General features: G+C 41.5%; 1 protein-coding gene and 1 long non-coding RNA gene across 3 annotated transcripts in view; one reads left to right on the plus strand and one right to left on the minus strand.

Moving 5' to 3' along the window:
- FBN1 (fibrillin 1) overlaps window positions 1–25,270 on the plus strand; it is a 252,069-nt gene that overhangs the window by 176,103 nt on the left and 50,696 nt on the right. For both annotated transcript variants that reach the window (XM_030842674.2, XM_060294282.1), the window contains exons 32-45: window positions 585–707; window positions 859–981; window positions 2,429–2,554; window positions 4,346–4,468; window positions 6,220–6,342; window positions 6,633–6,797; window positions 9,018–9,086; window positions 9,172–9,297; window positions 10,523–10,645; window positions 11,302–11,460; window positions 14,233–14,304; window positions 17,791–17,916; window positions 20,786–20,908; window positions 24,552–24,677. In XM_030842674.2, the coding sequence (XP_030698534.1) occupies window positions 585–707; window positions 859–981; window positions 2,429–2,554; window positions 4,346–4,468; window positions 6,220–6,342; window positions 6,633–6,797; window positions 9,018–9,086; window positions 9,172–9,297; window positions 10,523–10,645; window positions 11,302–11,460; window positions 14,233–14,304; window positions 17,791–17,916; window positions 20,786–20,908; window positions 24,552–24,677 (1,707 nt within the window). The remainder of the gene's footprint in view (window positions 1–584; window positions 708–858; window positions 982–2,428; window positions 2,555–4,345; window positions 4,469–6,219; window positions 6,343–6,632; window positions 6,798–9,017; window positions 9,087–9,171; window positions 9,298–10,522; window positions 10,646–11,301; window positions 11,461–14,232; window positions 14,305–17,790; window positions 17,917–20,785; window positions 20,909–24,551; window positions 24,678–25,270) is intronic.
- Window positions 943–25,270, minus strand: part of LOC132596851 (uncharacterized) — a 69,125-nt gene continuing 44,797 nt past the window's right edge. The window contains exons 8-10 of the long non-coding RNA XR_009563003.1: window positions 17,776–17,887; window positions 17,258–17,485; window positions 943–1,089 (exon numbers count right to left, since the gene is read on the minus strand). This is a non-coding gene — a long non-coding RNA (uncharacterized lncRNA). The remainder of the gene's footprint in view (window positions 1,090–17,257; window positions 17,486–17,775; window positions 17,888–25,270) is intronic.

Genomic DNA, 25,270 nt, shown 5'->3' on the forward strand with positions numbered 1-25,270 from the left:
CTTAAGGAATATTCTCTGCAAATGCTTGAATTAGAGATACCTAAAGTAAAACTTTTATAGAAATAAAGCGTGATTAAATAATACGGTGTTTTACATTTAAGAATAAAATATACTTAGTGTATAGAATATGATTGAAAAAGCTTTCTAACATGCCAACAACATTGTATTCCTTTATATGAGATATGAAAGCAATGTGCATCATTTCTCTATAGTTGATTTAATAAAAATATTGGGAATAGAAACAAATGACCATGAGCATTAATAGGATAGAATGTTAGGCGACTCACTTTTTAAGATCTTCAACTGGAAGGAGCTTCATTTTGTTTTGCAGTGGCTGGACACTTACATTAAAATAATGGAAAATAATTAGAGTTAACAACAACAAGTAGCAGTATGTTGTTCTTTATAAATTGACATTTAAATCTGTTCAATTTATGTAGCTTACACATGTGGATGCTAAACCAATCTATGTTATACTGTGAGAAATGTGAAAGCAAGTCAACTTTTGAATATTGCTAAGTTATTTAAAAGACCCAAAAGGCATCTTTGCTAAACTTTGTTTAAACCACTGGTTATTTTTCCAGACATCAATGAATGTGAAATTGGAGCACACAACTGCGACAGACATGCTGTATGTACCAACACGGCAGGAAGCTTCAAATGTAGCTGCAGCCCCGGGTGGATTGGAGATGGCATTAAGTGCACTGGTGGGTTGGAAAGTAACAAACTGCTTCTCATGAACTGCATGGATTATAAATATGAAAATATCAGCTCTGTAAAGAAAAATTTAATTTGTGTTTTACTGATTTTAAATGTCACATTTTCTGTTCATAATGATGTGTGACCTCTTTCCTTAAGATCTGGACGAATGCTCCAATGGGACCCACATGTGCAGCCAACATGCAGACTGCAAGAATACCATGGGCTCTTACCGCTGCCTCTGCAAGGAAGGATACACAGGCGATGGCTTCACTTGTACAGGTAGGCTCGTGTTGGAAACAGCTGTGTAAACGGCAGTCGGAAAAGCAAGGTGCTCGACGTCTTTCAAGCCATCAATTCTTTTCTGAAGGCTGGGTCAGTTATAGACAACTTGGAACAGAAAATATTGGTTATTTGAAACGACATTCCTGTGGAATGGAAATTTGTAGCCGACGCAATTAGGGAGACCTCAGAAACTAAATATATATTTACATAGATGTATATATAGTTATATAGTTGATATATGTGTCACTGTATGTAATGATGTCATGAGTTTAAAATAAATCACACTTCCTTTCATAACCCTTAGCCTTTATATTTTTGTGCCTGTTTCTCACTGCTGACTTGTTTTCCATATTAAAACCAAGTGTGAACTTGCTGGAGGAACCTACGTGAGGAAAAGAAATTAGACATTCTGGATCAGATCAACAGCATATATTTTTCTTCCACTTGCCATCGTTGTTATCATTCCACATTAGTATAAGTGAGAATTTCATAACTGCTTTGAAAGGAATTCATTCACTTCCAGTTTTACAATATGTTAATGACATTTTCTTCTCAGTGCTAATGAACAGTCATAGAATTAATGTGAACTATTACATACATTTAAATATGTATGATTAGAAACATGATTATAAAGAAATGATATATACACTTATCATGACCATGTATATACAGACAGCACTTTTTAAGTCAGGGCATTGGTATTAAATAAGATATTGAGGTACATTTTTCATTGGCCGTTAGGTAGCATAGAAGCTCATAGGACCTGAAGCATCAGTTTTTCCTGAGTACTCTGCTCACGAGAAGTCATTTAAACGTAAAAGGGGCTGAGGGCCAGTAAGTGATGTATCTGGATTTTGTTTTAGCTCACTAAAAGTTTTATCATACTTGAAATTGTTTTTGCTTAACCCAGTGAAGTTCTGTCATCATAAACTTCCCATTGCTTTTCAGAAAATATTCCAAGTTTCATGTACCAGGCATGTATGGTTCATGTGTTTGATATTTAACACCTGTGCTTAGTAGCAAAACTCAGAAGAGATTAAGCAGGAAGTTTTGGTCTCCTCTATAGTTGCTATCCTAGGGCTTTTGCTGCCCATCTGAGCAGAGCCTGAAGCTTGAGAATCAGGCACAACCATGACGTGTTATTTCCTGTCATGGATGTGTCCTCACATCGATGATCCTGCTTGCAAAAGTCTTAGTGTGAACGATCTGTTTGACTTACTACCCATTAGCGATAATTGAGCATTCAGGATTCTGTATCTGAACCCCATGTTGACTATATATTCAATATTAGTATTCAGAAGAGAAAATTGAGTTTAATGTGTCAAGTAGAAATTATGATGAAATACCGCTACCCTCAGGAAGCTGACAATTATAAAAGTTGTTGGACCTGAGGAATCAGAAAACTAACTAAGGAAGAGTAACTTGTGTTTCTTTCTGGCTGTAGATCTTGATGAGTGCTCTGAGAATCTGAATCTGTGTGGCAATGGCCAGTGCCTCAACGCCCCGGGAGGATATCGCTGTGAATGTGACATGGGCTTTGTGCCCAGTGCTGACGGGAAAGCCTGTGAAGGTAAGTGATGGGCAAGCGGCCGGGGGGGCCTTGCGGGGCCTGATGAGATCAGCTTATTTAAACATTCCTGATGCCTTTCATTTGTTTGTTTTTTACACCAAGTTGTGTTTTGGCTTCCCATCTAACCTGGTCAGTTCAGTTTGTGGAGAGATTGGGTCTCCAGCTGGACCATTGCTCTTTGTGTAGAGAAAATCTCAGCTATTTGGCCATAAGCTGCACATGCAGCCTTGGCCAGATGATTTGCAAGAGTACACCCATCAGTCATAGGAGAATGGGGATAACCAAGTCAACGCAACGTATTCATCCCCATTGCTGGTGGAAAGAGCTCAAAGTGCTGGTGCCCTGATAGTGATAGTTTCCATATTCAAATATGGAAACACAGTTTTTAATCTCTGCTGTGGTTTTGTTTCTAGAAATAAAGGCTTTAAAGTAACAGCAGAGTGGATAGTCTTGTCTGTAGGTAGAACAATGTCCTGGCTATGTCTCACATGGTCTCCAAATATCTAATACGTATGAACGTGGAACAGTCTTTTGCAAATCCACTTAGTAAGGAACCCCTAGGGATGATACCATACGTCAAGATGTCTCTCAGCGTAAGGCTCCATCTTCCTGAGAAGTGTTGGTCAGACAGGAAGAGTCCTTCCTGAGAGCCTGTTGGCTGAGGATGGATCCCACTAAGAAACACAGGATTCTTCTCTTTACCCACACTTGTCAAATTGAAGCACATTATCCCTCATTGAGAAGAATTAGTGACCACAGTGAACTGAAAAAATTTCAGTAGAAATAAACACATGGTAACGATTGACAGTAGAGGTTTAAACAAGACCCTGATTAATGTCTTAACTAATCGTTGTTGCTTGTTACTAGGACATTAACTCAAAGTCAGTCGTTAGCTGTGACATGTATACTAATTCCCTCATATAGTTCTATGTAAATACTTTTCTTTGTTATGGAACCATTGGATGTTCTTTATACAGTTTATATGAAACAGGCAGAGTTTGATATAAAATTCCTCCGAGGCAAGAAACTAATAATGCTCTTGATCATGTGCCTAATGCCTTGTTTACTTCTGTTACTGTGAACATCCAAGGAAAACAGGTACTGTGCCACCTCTGGGAGCAGAGATAGGCACAGTGAAAGTTTTGCTTCCCTTAATGCTATAAGGGAATGTTTTGTTTGTTTGTTTGTTCTTAATATAAATCATCACTGGCAGAGTGTTCATGGCTATTAAAAGCCAGTCTCAAGGCTGCAGATGTGCCTGCCTGCCAATTACACAAGCAGCATGTTAATGGGAGGCAGGGACAGAGGCCTGGAAAAAGCCTCCGCAGTTTTTAGATCTCCGTCAACAACTGCAAACACACACCACGGTACTAGGAACACAGAGGACTACAAAAACTGGCGATAAAAGTTACCACAAAGCCTTTGTGGTTCTTAAAATTTTAACTCACAACAAAAACAGTGAACGTATAGATAAGAACAACCAAAGAATTTAGTCTAAGTTGGCTTGTTTGGCTCTTATCGATGTGGAGCTACGTAAAGCACCATAATGAGATTATACATAAAATGCTTAGCCCGCTGCTTGGCATGTAATAGGGGCTGAGAAAAGGGAAGTTCTCACCTAGGAGACTTCCTTACAGATGACAGATATCTGAAAGTCTACAGGAGAAGGACCTAGGTCAATGTCACATAGTCTTCATTTTCTTAATAGTAACATCATTTGCCTAATTACATCAGGCAGTTTCTTTAGCAAAAAAATAATTTAATTTCTCCCCCCTTTCCTCCTTTCCCAAGATATTGACGAGTGCTCTCTTCCAAACATTTGTGTTTTTGGAACCTGCCACAATCTCCCTGGCCTCTTCCGCTGTGAGTGTGAGATCGGCTACGAACTGGACAGAAGTGGGGGGAACTGCACAGGTAAGGCATCTATTTGCATGGAAATCTGCTCCCAGGCGTCCCAGGGGACCCAGCTGTTGGGGCCTTGCAGGATCACACAGGGATATTCGCAGAGTCACAAAAGAAAAGCAGGGATGAAGAAGCATTAGGAATCACAGAATAAATTTCTTCAGACCTGGAACTGATTAGATATGAGCATGCAGAGGGAAAAACTTGAAGAGAGTTGAAGGTGCAGAGTTAGTAGCCTAGAATCGAGCTCATGGTTACAGAGGCATGTTCCGGGCTTGCCGTTCCTTTTCTCCTTGGGCACATTTTTGGAGAGTTTCCTTTTGAAGGCTGTGCCCTGGGATCATGGGTTTTGCCTTGAACTTCTCTGCTGAGACACCCACTCCTTCCGAGCCCTGGCCTGTTGGTGGTCACCAGAGAACGCGGTACCTAGAAGTCAACCGCCCATTTCTAGTGTGTCGATCGTTTTCTTGTAGAGCAAAGAACTCTTCAGGAACATTAAAAAAAAAAATTAGAAAAGCCGTAGCGGGCACTCTGTAGATCCTCATTGGTTGATCTCGGCACTGAGTTAAGACTTTGAGAGCCATTTTCAGTTCTCCACCCTAGCGTCCCCTTCGATTCAAGGATACTAAGGAAATAAGTTCCATTCTGTACGGGCTCAGGATTTCAAGAAAACCCTAATTTTTCCAGCTGCCTAAACAAGCCATGACTCAGTGGCTCTCCAGTTATGACCACCTCCCTGAAATTGCTCAGGACTGAGGTATTCTTGCCCAAGCACACCTACTTCTCTTGGTTTTTCAAAAAAACTATTATGACACCAAGCCGGCCTCTAGCACACAGCAGGAAGTCACCTCTCCGCTGCCACGCCTCCTCCTCAGTTCTCCAAATCACCACCAGCATCATTCTACCCACCCTGATTCCTGTTAGTCTATCCTGTCCCTCTAAGGTCACATGCGATTTGAGCAAAAGAATTTTCCACAGTGGAACCTCCAAGAGGGTTACCAGGTCCGAACAGGAGGACCGGAGCAGAAAGTATCATCCTCATTTCCCAGTCTCTTCTCTCTGAATCAGCGTGTCTGTTCTTGAATATTTTACAAGTATTCAAAATAGACAAAAGGATTGCACAGGGGTGGAATTCGCCAAAACCCCTGTCTTAAATATCTGGAATTCTGTACATGTTTTTGGAACAGAAACTGAAAGGGAAATATTCAACCCAGCATCAGTGACGGGAGAGAGACTCTTAGCAGGCCTGCAGAAACACGCTAAGCCCCGTGTGTGTGTGTGTGTGTGCTTGCGCTCAGCTGTACCGAGGCAAGCACGCCCAGCGGGGGAGGCAGCAGAAGTCGCCTGCAACTGACGGTTCCCTGGGACATCTTGCTCTCATTTGATAAAATAACAAGCTGCACATATTAAATATATTTTCTTAAAACCTGTGTCTGAAGTTTTGGTTGACCGAGGTCACAGTAGTGTTTTGCTTTCAGTTACCTTCACTGAAATATTTTTCCTAGTTCCAAAGTTATATTTTCTCCTGATGACAAATTTGAATGCTAAATGTGTTCCAGGGGAAAAAGACCAAAGACTATGACATATTTCCTTCCTGAGGGGTTTTATTTCAGAAGTGGAAGACTATATTTCTAGGGGTAATTACAACTGGAAACTCTTAAAAATCCTAGTTGGGAGCGCTAGATTTGGTGCTACCGTTTTATGGTGATGCCTTCCCCGCGTTGGCTCGGGTGATAACTCTGCCCCTTGCTGTTTGGTTTTAGACGTTAATGAATGTCTGGATCCAACCACGTGTATCAGTGGGAACTGTGTCAACACCCCAGGCAGCTATACCTGTGATTGTCCACCCGATTTTGAGCTGAATCCAACTCGAGTTGGCTGTGTTGGTAAGATCTTAAAAACTTTTCAGAGAAACATACTGTTTGTTATTTTTAAAGCAACATTGAACGTTGCATCCTCAAATTTTTAAAAAGTAATCATATAAGAATTTAAACATTTCCTAAATATGGTTTATACTTTCAGGTCCTTGTCTCTAGGTAAATTCCCAGTATATGTGTTTGGGCACTTTTTAGTTTCTTAGTAAATTATGGTTATTAAACCGTTTTTTGGAAGTGGGTTTCAACCCTTACGTAGAAAGAATTTGCCTGACGCCTTTTTGTTTGTATATGGTAAATAGATACCCGCTCTGGAAATTGCTATTTGGATGTTCGACCTCGAGGAGACAATGGAGACACAGCCTGTAGCAATGAAATTGGAGTTGGTGTTTCCAAGGCTTCCTGCTGCTGCTCTCTGGGTAAAGCCTGGGGTACTCCTTGTGAGCTGTGCCCTGCTGTGAACACATGTAAGTGGACATCCTCCTATTTATTATTATTATTCCAGCTCAGTCCAGTTCTCCTTTCTAGCTCCAGAGAATAGAAGCCACAGAGGGAGGGAGCTGCCACTGGTCTCTAGTCTTTAATCAGGGAGGGGAGATCAGTCCTTCCAGCCCTGTTGAAGAATCCCACTCCCAATTTGGAAGTCAGAACATGTCCCCAGTTGGCTTGCACTAAAAGGTCAAGTAGGGCAGGCAACACCTCATTTCTGTCTGAGTGAAAAGAAGATAGCAGTATTTTAAAGAAGATTTTCCAGGCTAGGTTACTTATATTAGGGCACATTGATCTCTCCTCTTGTCATCTATTGGCTAATCTTAGAAGCTCTAGGACAGATGGGAGTTTCCCTGGGTGAAAAAGAAGCAATTAACTAAGCAAATATGAAACGGAAAATCATTCCATTCTTATGGTATGACTTGAAAGAAAGCTTTAGAGTGTGATTTTAAGGACATGTCTTCTAAAAACATAAAAGGCTTTCCTTTTTCTAAGCGGATGCTGTATTACGATTTAGAGTCAGATGTAGCTTCTGGGGCAAAGGTCAGTGGCTGCTGCTTACAGGGTATATTGGGATAGGTATTGATTCTTTCCTTGCTGAAGGGTCACTTATTTACTTTTTTTGAAATTATTTGTTGAGTACCTAGAGGATGTACTTTGTGTGTGCAGAGGTGATAATTTATGGATAATTGGATGGCTAATTCTAGTCTAATGGGTAGTTCCTGCCTTCCAGGAGTGTACAGTCTAGCAAAATATGACCTAAACATAAGAGCTGTAATTCAACGTAGACCTCAATAAGGGAAGAAAGAAGAGCAGACTCAGTGCCGTGAGTGGGAGAAAGAGCACACCTGGTTCCAGTTAGGACTGTGTCACTCGCCACCCATGTAACTTTGGAGTCAGCAAGCCTGTTTCCTCATTCATAATATGCCTCATAGGATTAAATGAAATCACTCACGTAAAACACTCAGCACAGGGGTGGGTGCTTGGCAGGCACCTCCTTCTCTCCTTTATTCAGAAAGGGAAGTCAGTTGTGATTGACAGTGTGTGGTGATAACTTGGTGCATTTTTTAATTGGGGCTTGAAGGAAGGGTGTGTGACATGAAAGAGGGGACTTAAAAAGAGTGGATGATTGCAGGAAGGGGAGAGAAAAATAAAAGAGGAGGATAGTTAATTTCACTGATGTTGAAAGACTCAAAGCAAGATGGTTAGGTGGGGTGCAGGGGGAGTCAGTTCTATTGAGTAACAATGATTAGCCAAGCAATAGAGGTCCACCCCACCTCAAACTGGATCAGAGCTAGAACTGGAATACATACATATATACATTTATGCATATATACATATAATTTCAGAAATCGAGGAGGGGGATTATCAGATTGGGAAAGACCATGATCATTAGGAAAGAACTGATTCTTACAGATGCTTGTCAGGATGATACAGCAGATTCAGGTCATTCTTATCCATGTGTTCCTGTATGGCTCACACTGCCGGTGCATGGGACTGAAAGAAATGTTTTCGAGTGAAATACTTGGATGACAGAATTAATGGAGGGAATCAGAGGACACTGTAAAAAGTTGGTTTTGGAAACCAGGGGAATTAGTGTTGCCATCAGTAGAAACAGAGGGGCAAGAAAACTCTCTAGTCATTGAGGAGAGAAGTGGGATGGGAACCAAGAAAGAAGAGCTTTTCCTAAGGCTCTGTTTGGAAAGGGTTTTGGAGACAAGCTGATTAACAATATTAAGGGAAGTTGTGATTCCCAGGAAATAAGACTGAACAAAACATAAAAATGGAGGAGATGGTTGCAAAATAAAAAGGGAAAGAAAATCTTTAAAAAGAAATAATGATGGAGATAGAGAATAAAATAGTTCATAAGAACATAAGAGACAGAGAATAAAATAGTTCATAAGAATATAAGAGATAGAGAATAAAATAGTTCATAAGAACGCAAGACCAGAGAGTAGGCGGAAGGTTCAGAGACTGAGGACAGTAGCCTTACATTTGGCACACATAGAAAAAGCCATTTGAAAGGAGAAGTATATACAAAGATGTTAACCTGCTTCAGGTGGGTGGGGTAACTGCCCAAGATGCCTGAAAATGAATATTTTAAGATGGATATGTCCGTTTTTCTCTTGAGGATACTATTTCTAGAAATTTTAGATTCAGAAGAATTCAGTCTGATCTTTTTGTTGTTGTTTCCATAGCTGAGTACAAAATTCTTTGTCCTGGAGGAGAAGGTTTTCGACCCAACCCTATCACGGTTATATTGGAAGGTAATTCTGTTTCGCTTATCTTAAAGTGCGCACCTTTGGAACTTCCTCGGTCTTATTTACAATGCTGTCGTTGTCGTTTTGATAGATATCGATGAGTGCCAGGAGCTCCCAGGGCTGTGCCAAGGCGGGAAATGTATCAACACCTTTGGCAGTTTCCAGTGCCGCTGTCCGACAGGCTACTACCTGAATGAAGACACCCGAGTGTGTGATGGTACGTGGCCCTTTTAGGATGACAGGTTCTTTCAGATATTAAGAACTGACCTCGAAAAACAGCATACAGTTAGCCACCAGGGAAACTGAGACTCTAGCAATACAGCACAATAGTCTAAGTGCGAACGTGGCCAGGAAACGATGCCACACGTGGCAGCTTGCGCTCATGTTAGTGACAGAATATCATGTCCAATACACCCTAAATCGCCCTCTTTTTTTTTTTTTTTTTTGAGAGAAATGGTGTTTTGTTATCTTGAGCCATAGTCCTGTTTATGCCTGCAGAGTTTTCCATGCTTTTCAGAAAAGCCATTTTTATCGGAGTAGCACAGGTCTCATTTCAGTGGCTTCTATATTCTGGACAGTTCTGGGCTCTTCTTCTTGTCCTTTACCACTTCTCATTTGTACTAAGCATTTAAATGAGCTTCTCTTTGGAGGCAGCCCCTTTGGTTTTATGATGCAAGTGATGACTCCTGTTCATCCTGTGTTACTGGGAAGGTGGAGACTATCGACCACTGTTAGCTTTCAGAGTACGTGGACCATTGACCCGCGTGGGGAAATGGTTTTCATCTCTATACAGGAGTCACACAACGGATTTGGGAGGAGAAGACCTCCCTGTGTCCTGGAGGGGAAATATTCCTCTGCTTCTCCAAAAGGCTTATTAGGTGATCTCGGCAGTGACAACCTTGTTGAGTATCAGTCAGGCATCACAATACACATGACACATCTTAAGACCCATGGAGTTAACAAAAATTAGAATCAGCCCCTGTGTTTGAAAATGGGGAAGGAGGCGTGATATACCTACTTCTGTGCTGTCTTACCAGTGCAGATTCATGAAGCCAGGTTTTGATGGCTTCAGGATATATCATATCCTTCCTGAGATTTTGTGAACATATGCAGTACCTAGCTATCTTCCTGAAAGATACTTGAGAATGATAATTTCTCCACATTACCATCACTGCACGTGTTTGAGGATGTTTTGGAATCGTTTATTAAGAACTCATATCAGAAGGTAAAATTTCCTTTTCTAAAACTCCTCTCCTGAAAATGCACACATTAGCACAGACTAAGGACACTGAAGAATGAAACATCCATGTTCCTTATCCAGGTTGCGAAGTGCCCTGTGGATTTTCTCCAAGACCATCAACATTTATAGTGACCCTGAGTACCAGACCATTCCAAAGAGTGAAACTTCCATATTCACATACCACTTTCTCTTTGGATTATAGATGTGAATGAATGTGAAACTCCCGGAATCTGTGGTCCAGGGACGTGTTATAACACCGTGGGCAACTACACCTGTATTTGCCCTCCAGACTACATGCAAGTGAATGGGGGGAATAATTGCATGGGTAAGTCCTAGCTTTTCTTTATAGTGCATGTTTGGTCCTCATCTGCAAAGAGAAAAAGAGCTTCCGAGCCAGCAGTTAGTCCTCAGCGTTAACATTACTCGTAAGAGCGAGTACTGCCACCCTTTCACTGAGAGAGCCTCCTCTCCTGTAAAGCATAAGCTGGGCCTTTTCTCACCATCTCGTGTGGGTGGTTGGGAGTTTTCTTTAAAATGTAATGTTGGAAAATCCCAAACAAAGGTTTAATAGTACTTCTTTTGTTTGACTTTGGGTGTATCTTTATACAACTATATTTACAGCACTGACCTACAGTATTAAAACATCATGAGTCGGAAATGAGAAAATCACTGCCAGATAGCAGTGGAGAATTGTTACCAGGAGACTGGGTGGAGAGTCACGTAAAGTTTATTAACACCGCAGCTACATAATGACTAAGTTCTGTGGCACAAAACAACAGGGAATATATTTCTCAAAGTCCTTTTTCTTGTAGCAGCATAGGACGACGGAGAGCTGTGTGAGAGCAGGCTTTTCCTGCCCTGATTGAAGTCAAGTTACAATACACTTCAAAAGAGATTCACGCCTTAAGTATCCCCTTAGAATCTCCCTGTCGTGATTTCCCCATGGCATCACCAGTCCCTTAACTTCCTCCTTTCTTCTAGATATGAGGAGAAGCTTGTGCTACAGGAACTATTACGCTGACAACCAGACCTGCGACGGAGAACTGTTGTTCAATATGACCAAGAAGATGTGCTGTTGTTCCTACAACATTGGCCGGGCCTGGAATAAGCCCTGTGAACAGTGTCCCATCCCAAGCACAGGTGAGTTTTAGTTTCACCGTTACCAGAAAGATAGCTCGGTACATTACCCACAAATGGTTGGGGAAATGAATCTCAGCAAGGGAAGAAAAGGGTGCATCGTTGATCTTCATAAGAAAGGATTAGCTCACAAGGGCAAATAGTTAAAGTCACAGTTGATCTTAGTACTTGCAGGTGAAAACTGAGTCACAGAATATGCTTTCTAATTTATACCCAGGTTCGTTCACCAGACGCGTAGACTCAGTATATCACAAAAATATAAACATTGTTACCATTGTTATGGAGTCTGCCATATAACTAAAAGTCTGGAAACATTGGGCAAAGCAGTATGACAAATAAGTAAACCATAGTCCTATCAATTTTACTTATTTATAACTAATCTTGTTCCAGAAAGAATTCAAGGTGGCCCACAAAGATGCAAATGTAAAATAAGAAGGCCTAATGCAAATGGAAAGCAAGGGTAAGAAACTCAGAGCAAGGAACAAGGGTAATACACAAGATCCAAGCTGGGAATTCCTACACACTTGCCAGCAACGAGCAATAACTTGGGCTCTAAACCTTCTAGCAGCTCACATAGAGAGAGATGTGATCGAATCTAAGAGTCTCAATGACCACAAAGCAAAATCAACACTAAAGAAAAGCAGAAAAGATCAACTCCTTGATATTGAGATCTTAGAGAAATTTCTTCTTATATCCTCATACAGAAAAATCCAAATAATGTTACCTGTTTGGAAAAAAAAGTCTAATTTACATCTTAGCAGTAAATGAAGCAAAAACTTTGGTGCAGTGTTCTTATACGGTAGATGATATATGTCCTATATATCGTGATGACATCATTTACTAATGACGATCTAGATTATCTTTGTGATTTAGATTGAATTGAACTACCATGCAGAGTATTGATCTGAGAATTGTGTGGTACCTACTCCATTCCCCACAGCGATAAGTAAAATCCTAAACCTATTGTCTGGTGCTACCTGACAGTGCATAAAACAGAAGATTCTTTTTTAGTAAAATATACCATTTCATCCATTGTTTACTCTGGAAATAATGTAATAACCATTACTTAGAATTACGAGTTGTCCCCACTCTGCAAGATGTTGTTAGACCAGGGGTTGACAAACGAGCCCATACAGGCCAGATCCAGCCCTCCTCCTATTTTTGTATGGCCCACAAGCTAAAAATAATTTTGACATTTTTAAATGGTTGGAAAAAAAGTCAAAGGAATGATATGTCATGACCTGAAAATTTTATGAACTTCAAATTTTAGTAAATAAAATTTTACTACAATTCAGCCCCACTAATTTATTTCCATATTATCTATGGTTGCTTTCGTGAAATAGTTGAGTACTTTTAACAGAGACTGCACGGCTTGCAAAACCTAAAATATTTACTTCTTCGCCCTCTAAGAAAAAATTTGCTGACCCCTGATCTTGACCAGTGGCCTTCAAGTCTTTTGATCGTACATACCTATCGTTAAAAAACCTGGAGGTTACACGCACCTGCTGTGTGTATTTACAAGTAAATGTGTATATGTCTCTATATATTTGTTTTCAATTCTATTGAGAGATGCATTGATTATTTTCACAAACTGTTCTATTATAAAATATACACAAAATTAATTTTAAAATTGGATTTTACAAAGCTAGACATCCTAGTATTTTCTTTTTTACATTGATGGTTCATTGTACATTCCCCTGCAGACCACTTTGGAGATCTCTGATAAAGACTACCATTTACTTTCAGAAATATCTGTCTGAGTTTTAAGAATCTGCATACTCTTAATACAACAGGCAAGGTTTCGTCTTCATGTTGAATACTGGCCAAATCCAGGCATGGCTGTTCATTAGCTATGCAGTCTGCACACAGTTTAGGAGTCCCTGAAATTTGTCCGGATGGTCAGTGGAGCTGGCGTGACACTTGTTGGAAGTGGACCCTAACTTCTTTTTTTATAAGGAAATAAAAGCACTATGAAAAGAACATGTTACATTTTGATTAAAATACTTTTGGAAACCTTTTACTAATTTTCAGTAGGTTTGACCCATAAGGCAGTGGCCTTCTTGAGCTTAAATTGATACCATGCTATACTGGGTACACTCATGATCTGCAATTACAGAATCGCAGAGTTACAAGGGACCACAGATGACATTTAGTGCATCCTTTATTATCAACTTTGATGAATTCAGGTGAAGGAGAGAAAGATAAAGGGTCGGGGGGAGGGAGCGAGAGAGAACAAGAGAGCTGCATCAAAAGAAATCCAGCTCCAAAACTTGAAGTAATGAGGTAAGTTGGTTGTTTGACGTGAATTAGTCATTAATAGACCTCCTATCAAGAACTTAGCTAGATTTGCCGTGGTCTCCCCCAGTCTGTCGAGGAAATGGCTTTTGTATACATTCATTAAATCCTAGATCCCTTAATGCAGAGTGGAAAGAGGCACTCATGCCAGTCCCTGGGTTCAGAGCTGAACAACATCCTTATAGAAACCCAGATTCCTACAGGCAGGATCATACAAATGAGTGGCATATGATATAGAGACCTCTGCTTCTGCCTCACTATTACATCAACATGAGGTCACTTTTCCTTCAATGCCTGTCTTAAGGAGAAGTTTACACCATCTGTAGGAATTTTCAGATTAATTTTTTATTTTAAATTTTTCAAAATACAGGTAAATACCTTTCAAGAATGTATACAAAGTAATTTTGTTCAGCCTAATTATTGCTCTCTGCTGACCCCTATTCCCACCCCGCTCACCCCACCTTCGTTCAATCACTGCAGATGAATTTGCTACGCTCTGTGGAAGTCAAAGGCCAGGCTTCGTCATCGACATTTACACTGGTTTACCTGTTGGTGAGTTTATGATGCCTTTGTTGGAACTTTTTGTCTCTGCCTTTGTGTTAAGAAAAGGAAGTACACATTGTTATTTTCTCAGTTTGCTTTTTTTTTCTTAGAAGGAACAAATTAAACAGTGCCATTTAGCTTTATTGAAACTCTGATTCTTAGTTTGAAACAAACAGTACAGACACCCTGTGTAGCTCCACCTAATTGGCAGCAGCATTTGTCGGTCATGATTAAGGGGACTGGAAAGCTTTTCACAGAATTACAATCAAGCTTAGTTAAACCAACCCTAGGCATCAACAAAGAGAGATTCTGGGAGTAGGGCCAGTTGACGTTTGATTTGACTACAATTCCCAATCCTTCCATCTGACTAAGACCTGAGTTTAATACGACTGTTCAAACTAATACTTATGTGTAGGTGGATCAATTTTATCTCACATAGAATCTCCTCAGGTTATCTGCTTTGGGATTTTTAGATGTGAAGTTAAAAAAAAAAAAAAAAATCTTTCCCATCTGAGGCCCTGTCTGGTAACTGGAGCAGAGGCCACTGCAGTGCTAGTGAAGCTTACGCAAGATTCAGAAGTAACGCACAGCGTTCAGCCAATGGAAGTGATGCCTTTGTGGTTTAAAGCCAAGTAACGTAAAAGTAGATGGAAAGCTATTGCCTCCTCAGTCTTTCCCCAGTGTGATTTCTGTGGGTCCTTAGATGCCCCTCTTAACTCTGAGCAGTTGTGTCCAGTAGCAAACATCACCACTTTGTCTGTTCCACCTTATTCCCAATAAGTAAACTGAAATCCACATCAGCCTTTCCAATGACCTTGTTTAAGAAAACAAGGGTCTGGTCCAGCAATCAGCCTGGCTCTCTTAGTGCCAAATACATATGGCTCCATAGTCAACGTCCAAAGAAACGTCATGATTTGGAAAGAAAACCTGTTAAATGGCATTGGCCTGAAACGCCCGGCTCTAGCTGCTTTGTTTTTCCCCTTCCCAAAACAGATCTTTTCATCTCCTTAGAATCTCTGATCTGAGGATAAGTGGTCTTTAATAGTAGAATCCATCGTTCTCCGTGGATGGACCGGGCGTGTACCCCAGCAAGGCCTACCTTCTAATGTTGGTAGCAGGCAGAGACTCAAAACAGCATTAACATCATCCACTAATAAAACTGGAAAGGCTTCAGACATCATCTAGTCCACATCAGCTAGGCCTTGCCTTACAGTTGAGGGGACAGAGGCCTAGACAGGGGAGGGGACTCAGCTGAGGTCACCTGGCTAATTAATAACAGAGCTGAGACCAGAATCCAGTCCTGACTCACAGCTTGCTTTGCCTCTAGCTCTTGAAAACTGGAAATGTGATAGTTAGCAGTATACTTATTGTTAGCAAATTCCAGCATGACAAAATATTTAGATGACTGAGAAACTTTGTTTTATTTAAGCTTTATACTCTTCTTCTGAAAGGTCTGAAGATTGTTGGCATATAGAACCCATTCGTGTGGGGTTAAAACTATAGCAAGTTTGTTAATCTTGTCTTTAAACATAAACTTTTCCAAGTTGAAGTTCAAATGGAATCCAGACAGGAAAAGAAAATATAATTTTTAATATATGCTTTTGCTCTTTTATGCCTAACAATGGCTAGAAATTTGACCCAGCCTGTTATTGTTAAACTTGAAAATACGTCTCTTATATTTAAAACAAATGAATGTGAACATAACATTTCATGTTTTAACCCGTACGTAGTTCAAGAATGTCTGAATTTTTTTTTTCTTTTTGCTGATAGTGCATCGCTGTGATATATCTTTGCCTAACTTTTTAAGAACATGAATGACAAATGTGTGAAAAATCTAAAACATAATGACTTGTTGTATTCAAAATGGAAATACACCCTTTGATATTCTAAGCTGTTTTTTTTCCATTAAAGAGATCAATTTGTCTTCAAACAAAGTCAGGCCCTTTAGAAAAAGGTCCAACATAAATCCATGTCCTGTCGAATTTCTCCTTTAAAACAGACTGGCTTTAGGGTGTGATTCTTCTGAAAGCTCTTGTGAGTTCCACTTAAGTCTATAGCCATCTTCTTACAACTTATGCAAACAAAGTATCTTGCAGAGGCTCCGGACTATGATATGTAAAGGAAAGTATCTCAACAACAATAACAGAAACCTAATGGATTGGAAAGACCAAAGCTTTACATTCCCTCCCTGCTTCTGAAGTGTTTTGTGAAACTCTGCCAGAGGGCTGGTAGAGGGGTCCTCTGGGATAACAAGCACTTCGCTAATGGCTTTGAGAAGATTGTTTGACTGTGGAAAAGCATACGGGTGACAGGACAGCCTGTTAGCGGATTCCTGGTATCGAATCCCAACTTTGCCTCCTGTTGGCTGTACAGTCTTTGGCAAGTTCCATGCTCTGACTTCCTTAGTTCCATCATCTGCATCATGATGACGGTCAGAGTACCTAGAGACCATCTCATAGGGTGGCCCTGATGATTTGGTAACTAAATTCAGGTTAAATGCTTGAGAAATATACCAGGCATATAGCAAGGGAGACACTACTGTTACTGTCACTGTTACCGTTATTATCCTAGAGGACACTGAATGGTCAGGAGTTCAGAGCAGGTCAAACAGCGAGTGGACCCACCAGGCTGGTGAGGAGACCAGACTTGCCCACATGGCTCCCTCACCAGCTGGCCAGCCGGCTTTAGCAGCCTGGGTCCTGGCTCTGCTCTCACTCCTACTTCGGTCCTGTTTTAATGCTCACCAACCCCACTTCCAGGTACTGGTTCTTAATTGAATACATTTTAATTGGCACTTAACGTTTGTCAGACCGTGTACCAGGGGCCGGCAACACTGTAGCGTAGAAGCCAGCCCCGGTGCCTGGGCTTGGGAAGCCACAGTCTACTGTGACAGTCCTTCCTGGTGCCCCCTCTCTCTCCATGGTCAGCTCAGGCCCAGCTCACATCCCCAGACCTGACTTACCTCCATTCAAAAGCCATGTGAAGGAGAAAGGGGGCGTTGAGGTGGAATTTGGAAGATCAGAGCTGGCCGTGACCATGGGCTCCTCCTCTGTTCCTCACCAGCTCTCCTCTCCCGTTCTAGACGAACACCACCACACACTTGGGGTAGAGAGACCACTTTCTCTTGGCAGTCACTTTTATTCTGCTCATCTGGTGCGCAGGGCCCGGTGGGTACAAAGATGGCTCCCGCCTGGACAAAGCCGATGTTATAAAACAAAACCAGAAAAACAGATAGTCAGTCAGACAGACGCATGAGCGTCTGACAAGCAGTCCAGTTATCTCAGTTTGCCCTTCACTGACGTCCCCGCTTCCATCACCACCCCAGCACACGTGCACACACGCAAGCACATACACACGCATACACACGCACTTTCTCTTCTCTGGCTTTAGACCTTACATAGAATGAATTAGAAGCAGCTGACTCTCCATTCCAGTTTACCCTGCAGAGGGACCGCGTGCCGTTCCGTCACTCATACGTACCTGCTCTGTTTCTAGATATCGATGAATGTCGGGAGATCCCAGGGGTCTGTGAAAATGGCGTGTGTATCAACATGGTTGGCAGCTTCCGATGTGAATGTCCAGTGGGCTTCTTCTATAATGACAAGTTGCTGGTTTGTGAAGGTAAGAGAGGCTGTCGCTATGTCACACCCAGAAATGAGCCAACCGATGAGCTGCATACCCACACACACACATGTGGCCAAGTTCACAACGTTGGAATTTCAGAAATCCATCTAACTCTAGCAGTACTGAAGGGCAACATGTGGATCGACAGACATTTCATGTAAAAATTCCCTAACACGCAGCGGGAAAAGCAGGATGTCCATTCCCCGGCCCTCTCTCCCCACACACACAATGTATTAGATTTCCCAGCTGATACGGAAAAGCCTTGAGATCCCGGGTGTGTCCAATAGATGGCTGTTGTTTCACACTGCTTGAAAGTGAGCATGAGTGGTGGGCAGTCGTCTTGAGCTGAACCTCAAAATCAGTGTTCTCTTCCAAACGGAGCCTTTGCTCCTCCCAAGTGAAAACAAGGTTAATGCAAATATTTCAAATGCATGAGAGAATCCCAAATGGCAAGAACAGCAAATTCGATTTTATATGAAGAATGTTGGCATGAGTGCAAATGGTACTTTTTTCATTTTCAAATTACCTCCGCTTGCCATGTGTTTGTGCTGTGATTCTGCACATTCCTTACCGCACTTCATATTTTTCCAACATCTGGGGAAGATAGTGTTCTTTTACATTTTAGTAAAAGGGACGTTCCTGGTTATTAAATATACCATGGGCCCTAGGACAGCTAGAATAATTTTCTATTTAATACTTAAACTTGGAGTCTCTAGCAGAGTTTTTGTTCATGTTAGAGCATGTATTAGAGCACATAGGTCAACATTTTAATATGTAAAAATCTTTTTCTCCTAAACTGGGGACAACTTATAGACCATGAGTCAAGTTACAGCCCCAAGCGCATGCTTGTTAAATTCTCCTCACCAGGCTTTCTGTTCCTGTGGCCAAGTTGGCCCACGTCCCTTCCTCTGCCTGCTCTGCGGGGGAGTGGGAACGGGGTGACAGCCATTCCTAACCTTCCTAAGGAGATAGTCATTTCGGGCTTTGGTTCGGGCCCTGGGCTTCAGGTCATCAAGGATCAGGTGTGGGGAGGAGGCATGATGTGGGAATGGAGAAGAAAGCCCACAGCAGGTGACCTTATAGTGCGAGAGGTGGCTGCCTGCTCATAGCCACCGTATGACACCTGTCGTACATGCGTCAGGATGTCCGCCGCCTTCTGTGGCATCTCCCCTTCTCTTCCATTCAGAGCTGGTTACTTGACCCAGGTGCCTCTTTGGCACTTATATCTGCTGAAGCAGCAGCCGGTGGCCAGAAACCAGAGGTAAGGCCATCCAGGACCACCACGTCAACCTAGACCTTGCTACACACATGAGACTGAAAACCTACAGCTGCCCCAGCGTAAGGCACTTTGCTGTCAGGGTAGCATTCAGTGGATGTGGAGATTACAAAGCACTCCAACTCTTGGTTTCCGTTCCGTAGGATATCCATCTTCAGGGTGAATGTTTAATCCAGGGTCCGCTGCTTCCCAGCACACTCTTAGCTCGCAGAATCAGAAAAGGAAGGTTGACTTAGTACATGCCTCAGCCAGACTGAAATTGGGATGGATTCCAGAAGTGATTTAGGGAGCATCCATGCGTCTGCCCTCCCCAAGTATGTATAGAATCGGATGTTAGGCGTCTGATGCATTACAGAAATGCTTGTCTGTGACGCCGACTGGCTTCTCCAGCTACGCAAGGTACCCTCTGTGTTTCTGCACACCCTTAACTAAGAGCAGGGCAGTCCTGGTGGTGAGGTGCTGCTGGGTCCTGGGTCCACTGTAACCCAAGGTAGGCGTATTCTGCTTCTGTATCTGTTGTACAGAGAGGCACACCCCGTATGAGACGGAAACTCCCACTGACTGCCAATAGCACTGAGGTTTTCCCACCACAGAAGCACACACCTAGGAGGCCTTGGTTGATGTATTTGCCGCCCCCTTGTGGGAACTTCTCTGGCTGAGCCGACTTCTGCATGCAACCCCGGTACTGGTGCTGAGCTGACTCCCACCTGTGTTCCAGGCTATTCCCTTTACTGGATTTAGACTGAATTAGAATGTCTCATAAGAGCAGGGGAAGGGAATATGTATTTTGCCCCACGCTATAGCCTGGACTGTGCAGTAACTTTTGCAATGCCACGAATTTGAACTGTATTAGGTAGCTGTTAAATTTTTTAAAAGATAGACAAACAACTCCCTGAGCACAGTCAAAGCCCTGGAGCACACAATATCCATTTTATTCTTTCCTTTGATAGTAAGCGTTTGGTTCTTTTCAGTGGTTTTATGTGCAATCTCTCATGTTAAGTCTCCTTGACTTGACTGCCATGTGGCAGAAATTTAAGCAAGAGCCTGTGCAGCCCTGCAGTTCAAAGCACTGTCTGTAGACCAGGAGTACCAGCATCACTTGGGAGCTTAATGGAAGCACAGAATCTCAAGCCTCTCCCCAGACACGCTGAATCAGATGTGCCTTTCAAAAAAATCCTAAGTGATTCATACACGCATTCAGGTTTGAGATGCTCTGCTCTGCAGACCTCACAACCTTCCAGACAAAAGCAACCCAAATGAATCCTAAAACCCCCAGGCTTTGAGCAAATACAAGATTTCCTAGGATCTTGGTCTATACCCGTATCAAGTCCTGGCCCTTGAAGCTGAGTTTCACAACTTTTTCTAGACATTAGCAGCGTTAGAACCCGTATGTGGTGATAAATCAAGTATTTGCATTTCTGAAAAATATTTGTAAAACAGAAAAATTAGAAAACAAAATTTCCATCTTCCATGGTTTGTTCAGTAGAACCGATCAAAACAAGAAAATATAAATCCATGTTGTGTGAGAGGCTTCATCAACTTGACACCAGATTCTGCCCTCCCCGTAATTCAGTTCTCTCCTGCTTGTAGATATCGACGAGTGTCAGAACGGCCCGGTGTGCCAGCGCAACGCGGAATGCATCAACACGGCGGGCAGCTACCGCTGCGACTGCAAGCCCGGCTACCGCTTCACCTCCACGGGGCAGTGCAATGGCAAGTAGTCCCCACCGCCCAGCGCCCACCCGACGGGCCAGCCCCACTGAGCTGCAGATACCTGGATTTCCTTGAGATGGTTAGGTTGAAGAATACATGACTTCTGAGTTGTAGTAACTAAACTGGGAAAAGGGAAAACTGTTGAAATGTCTTCACACTTAGCTTTTTTCTCCCTTTGGAGGTGTGACGTTTCCAAATTTGCCTCTCTGCTGCCCTGCTGCAAACACCCACTCCCACAAATGTGCGCGCACACACACACTCCCTAACTGGTATTCAGGACCAAATACTTTTTTGTCCTTTCCCATAATCCCCTTGGAGTGGGGGAGGTTGTCACCATTCTGGCCACATACCCCAAGTCTAGATGGCAAAGCTCCCCTGAGCTGGGCCAGATTAAACTGCACAAACTAAGGAAAAAGAACCAACAGTATCACTTTTTCTCCTAAACAGCTTACACAGCTGAGGGCAGCAAATGTTGAAAGCCTTTTATTTGCTATGTCACCTACAGTAAAATGAGAAACCATCCGCCAGAGGTTAAATTTTTTTGTTGTTCCCGTTTGTCAGGGATGTGGTAGAAATAAGAAGGATGAGCGTGTTACCAACTTAAATTGATGGTAAAATTATTAGGTGTCTGATGGTATCTTATAGCCAGTGGTATCAAAATAAAAACACTGGTGTTTCAGCCCAGAAGGAAAGTAATACCTCAGAATGATTTTCATCTGAGTTTTTTAGTAATTATAAATCACTGTATATTTAGCAAGGAGGTCAGGAAGAATGTGTTATTTTGCTTCTGGCTCATTTCACAAGGAATTTCCTGGATATTTTATGCATTTGTGAATGAAACAACACCAAGGAACGTGGTCAGATTTTCCTTGGGTCTCCTTGCCCACCAGTGATTAAGTGGTGGGAAGTGCGCTGCTTTCCGTAGGGTATTTTGCATTGTTTTATGAGACTTTGGTGGGAAGAGGGTGTAATACCAGAACAAAAACTCATTTTGAGAATCAAGACTTGTTTTTTGGGGGTTTAAAGGAACATGTGCAAGTATTTAGCATTTTGTCAGCAGAGCAGTTGTTATCCACGTACTGAAAAAAAAAAAACAAAACAGGACAGGAAAAGTGAGGACGTCTCTGATATGAGTCACAATGCTCTCATGAAACTTGGCATTCATACCACTTCCCTGCATTTTGCTTGTAATTTATATTTATTTGAAACTGCGTGAAATAATTCCAATCAAAATAAGGAATTGCTGATAATACAGAACATGTCATTTCACACCATTTCATGCTCAGGCAAGATGAGGGAAGAACTATTTTATACATCAAGACAAGACGTCCAACCAGGGCCTGCTGGGGCTTAAGCCCTGTCATGTTTTCTTGTAGAATATTAACATAAATAAAGCCCATCCGGCGTTAACCAGCGATAAGTACTGTGAAGGAGTGTTGTCTGTAGCCAAATCTTCATCTCCCTCGTTCATCGAAATCCTCACAAGAAAGGGAATGTACTTGAATTTGAGTTTTGCAGCTATTCAGCCTCTAGGGCTGAAGACTTCACTCTGGAAATGTCTTCACTTACATCTTACTTTTAAAATCTTTTAAAATGTCTTTAAATACTGTCCTATACATGGCATTTTTCAGACATATTGTAAAATACTCCTGTCTTCCTGTGTTTAAGATGAAAAGAACTAAAATTTCCTTATCGTAATAAGACTTTTATTTGAATCCATAAGGACATCATTTCAACAGCTGGCCGTTATACCCGCATTGTTGCTGAGAGATTTTTAGAGAACAGTTAGGTATCGAAGCCGAGGATGCTGGTCTCACCTGAGGAGCTGTGGCATTAGAGCAAATGCAGCCCCCTTCTGAAATGGATTGCCGAGCTAAAGACATATTCTTCCCAGCCATTTCCTCACGGTCTCCTCTCTTTCTGCTGACTGTGTGGGTGTTTTCCCCCAGTACCCTGTTTAAATCTCCTATCTCAACCTCAGGCAGCACCTTCTCGGAGTTTAAATCTTGGTGCCTGTAGAAACCGAGTTTTCTGGTCTCAATACAAAGTGAACTTCACAATTAAGTTCTCTAGAATTGTAACTTTCTGTTTCAGCAGTAGAACTGCAAAGTAATCCATGTTTCATTTGTTAAAACTCATCATGAAGTAGGCAACGTAGGAAAGAAAATTCCTAACTGAGGATCCCTTTCTAATAAGATTCTTAATGCTCTCCATTTTCTGTGGGTCCCAGAGATAAGACAGACCTGGTCCTTGCATTCTCCCAGATCCATATTACCAGAGGTTACCCAAGGTTTGGGCCAACCCTTCTCAAAATCAGCTCCCTCCACAGAGCTTGGCAATGGAAATCAATTTCCTCTGCCTATCTCAGGGAGAAGGTTGCTCATTTTAAATCCGTTTTCTCTGATGGGAACAATCATAATTTGTTCACTAGCATTTCTGCATAGGCTAGCCGTAGCTCCTAAGCTACTCTATCCCAATGTCCCCTCTTTATGATATACTCAACCCCACCTGAGACTTTTAAAGGATATGGTGATTCATCAACTCTAAATGTTTTGCGTATTGGAAGGAAGTAGTTCTAAAAATGGCAGCCTGAGCACGTGAAATGGAGGGAATATACTCTCTCCTGGCATGGGCACAGCTGCTCTGTGCAGCAAAAAGTGCCTGTTCCCAGCTGCTGTCTTCTCAGCAGATAGGGCAGGCAAACAGCAAGTCTGGATTATTCAGCTGAGAGCGGGGTGCTGCGGTGCTCTACAACATCTACACCCAAGGCGGTATTCTGCTATTTGCTTTCTTTTGTGACAACAGGAAAATCAGGATAACGCAGTGCCTTTTGAGTTACATTTTCCCTAAACGTAGAATCTTGAGAGCTTTAGAAAATTAGAGACATGAGTAGGCATGTAATTATGTCATCTGTGGATTCCTGCAACAAATCTGGCCCCTCAGATAATCAGATTTCGGGAGAGCATCACTTGATGACAAATATAATTTAAAGCCTAAAGACTGGCAGAAGCAAGATGAGAGGGCTTCCTTTTGAAAGAATATGGATAAAAAAGAAAGAAACATCATTAGGATCGTCAAGTGCTGAAAGGAGCCATGTGTAGACAGGAAGACTTGGTTCAGATGGAACAAAAGGTTACAGGAGTGAGACAAAATAATGATGTGTAAGTGGAACAAGGGACGATGCAGGCTGTCCATCATGAAAACCTATCTTAGCAATGGGATTTGTTTGATTTAAATTTCTAGAGGAAGCCATGAAGCTTCCATGATTTGAGGCACCAAATCTTGACTAGACAAATACTTCAGTCGGTTACACAGTCTAGGATACTGCTTAGGCAGAGAATCAAATGGATTACCTACCAGTTTGGATTTTTCTTCCCCATTCTACTTCTAAGTTTTCTCTTCTTTTAGAAGATTTTTTTTGGATACCGCCCCTGTTTTTCATTGCTTGTGTATTGTTAATATGGTCTGAATGTGCCCAGTAAATCAGAGTAAGTGTTAACCAATTTTGAGTCAAAAATAAATATGTCAGCATCTGTTTTACTGGCTTAGTTTAGAGCTAGGATTAATCCTGAGAGCAATACCCAGAAGTAAGTTATTTGATGTGATTTTGTCTTCTAAGTTTTCACTTAATTTCTATCTACAGATCGCAATGAATGTCAAGAAATCCCCAATATATGCAGCCACGGACAGTGTATTGACACAGTTGGAAGCTTTTATTGTCTTTGCCACACTGGTTTTAAAACAAACGCTGATCAAACCATGTGTTTGGGTGAGTATGTGACTATCATTTCATTTTTTTTCTTCATAACCTACTGAAAAATTCATTTGTATCTGAATATATTTAAAGTTAACACTAAACCTTTCAGTAGTTGTTTTGTTATTTATAAAGTAAAAACAGAAGCACGTGTGTAGCATTAATATCCTTTGGTATTTAATCTTTAGTAATCTGAACATCATAAATCTCTTTCTTGATAATCATTTGGCTGTCAGTTCAGAAAAACTCTTGACTAAGAGATCAATTGAGAAAGATATTACGACAAAAAATTACTATTTATTAATGTTAAAAGCCTATTATTCTTTTATAGTATTTATGTGAGTTTGCCTTATTGGAAAGGGTGCAGCTTTTGATTGTTTGAGTATGAGCATTTTTTGAGACGTGTCTGTAGTTTGTATCAGATCCTTAAAGACAGATTTACAGATCATTTTCCTAGGGGAAAAGAGCTCAAGATTTTAAATCTCTTCCTTGGTCTTAGTACTGAATCAGAATGTTGATTTAGAATAAACTTCAAATGTGTAATCAGTCAATTTCTCTCTTTCCCTCCTTTCTGTTTCTACTTTAAAGCAACATCCATTAAGTCTTCT

Source organism: Globicephala melas, chromosome 2 (genome assembly GCF_963455315.2).
Source record: "Globicephala melas chromosome 2, mGloMel1.2, whole genome shotgun sequence".
Taxonomy (NCBI): Eukaryota; Metazoa; Chordata; class Mammalia; order Artiodactyla; family Delphinidae; genus Globicephala; species Globicephala melas.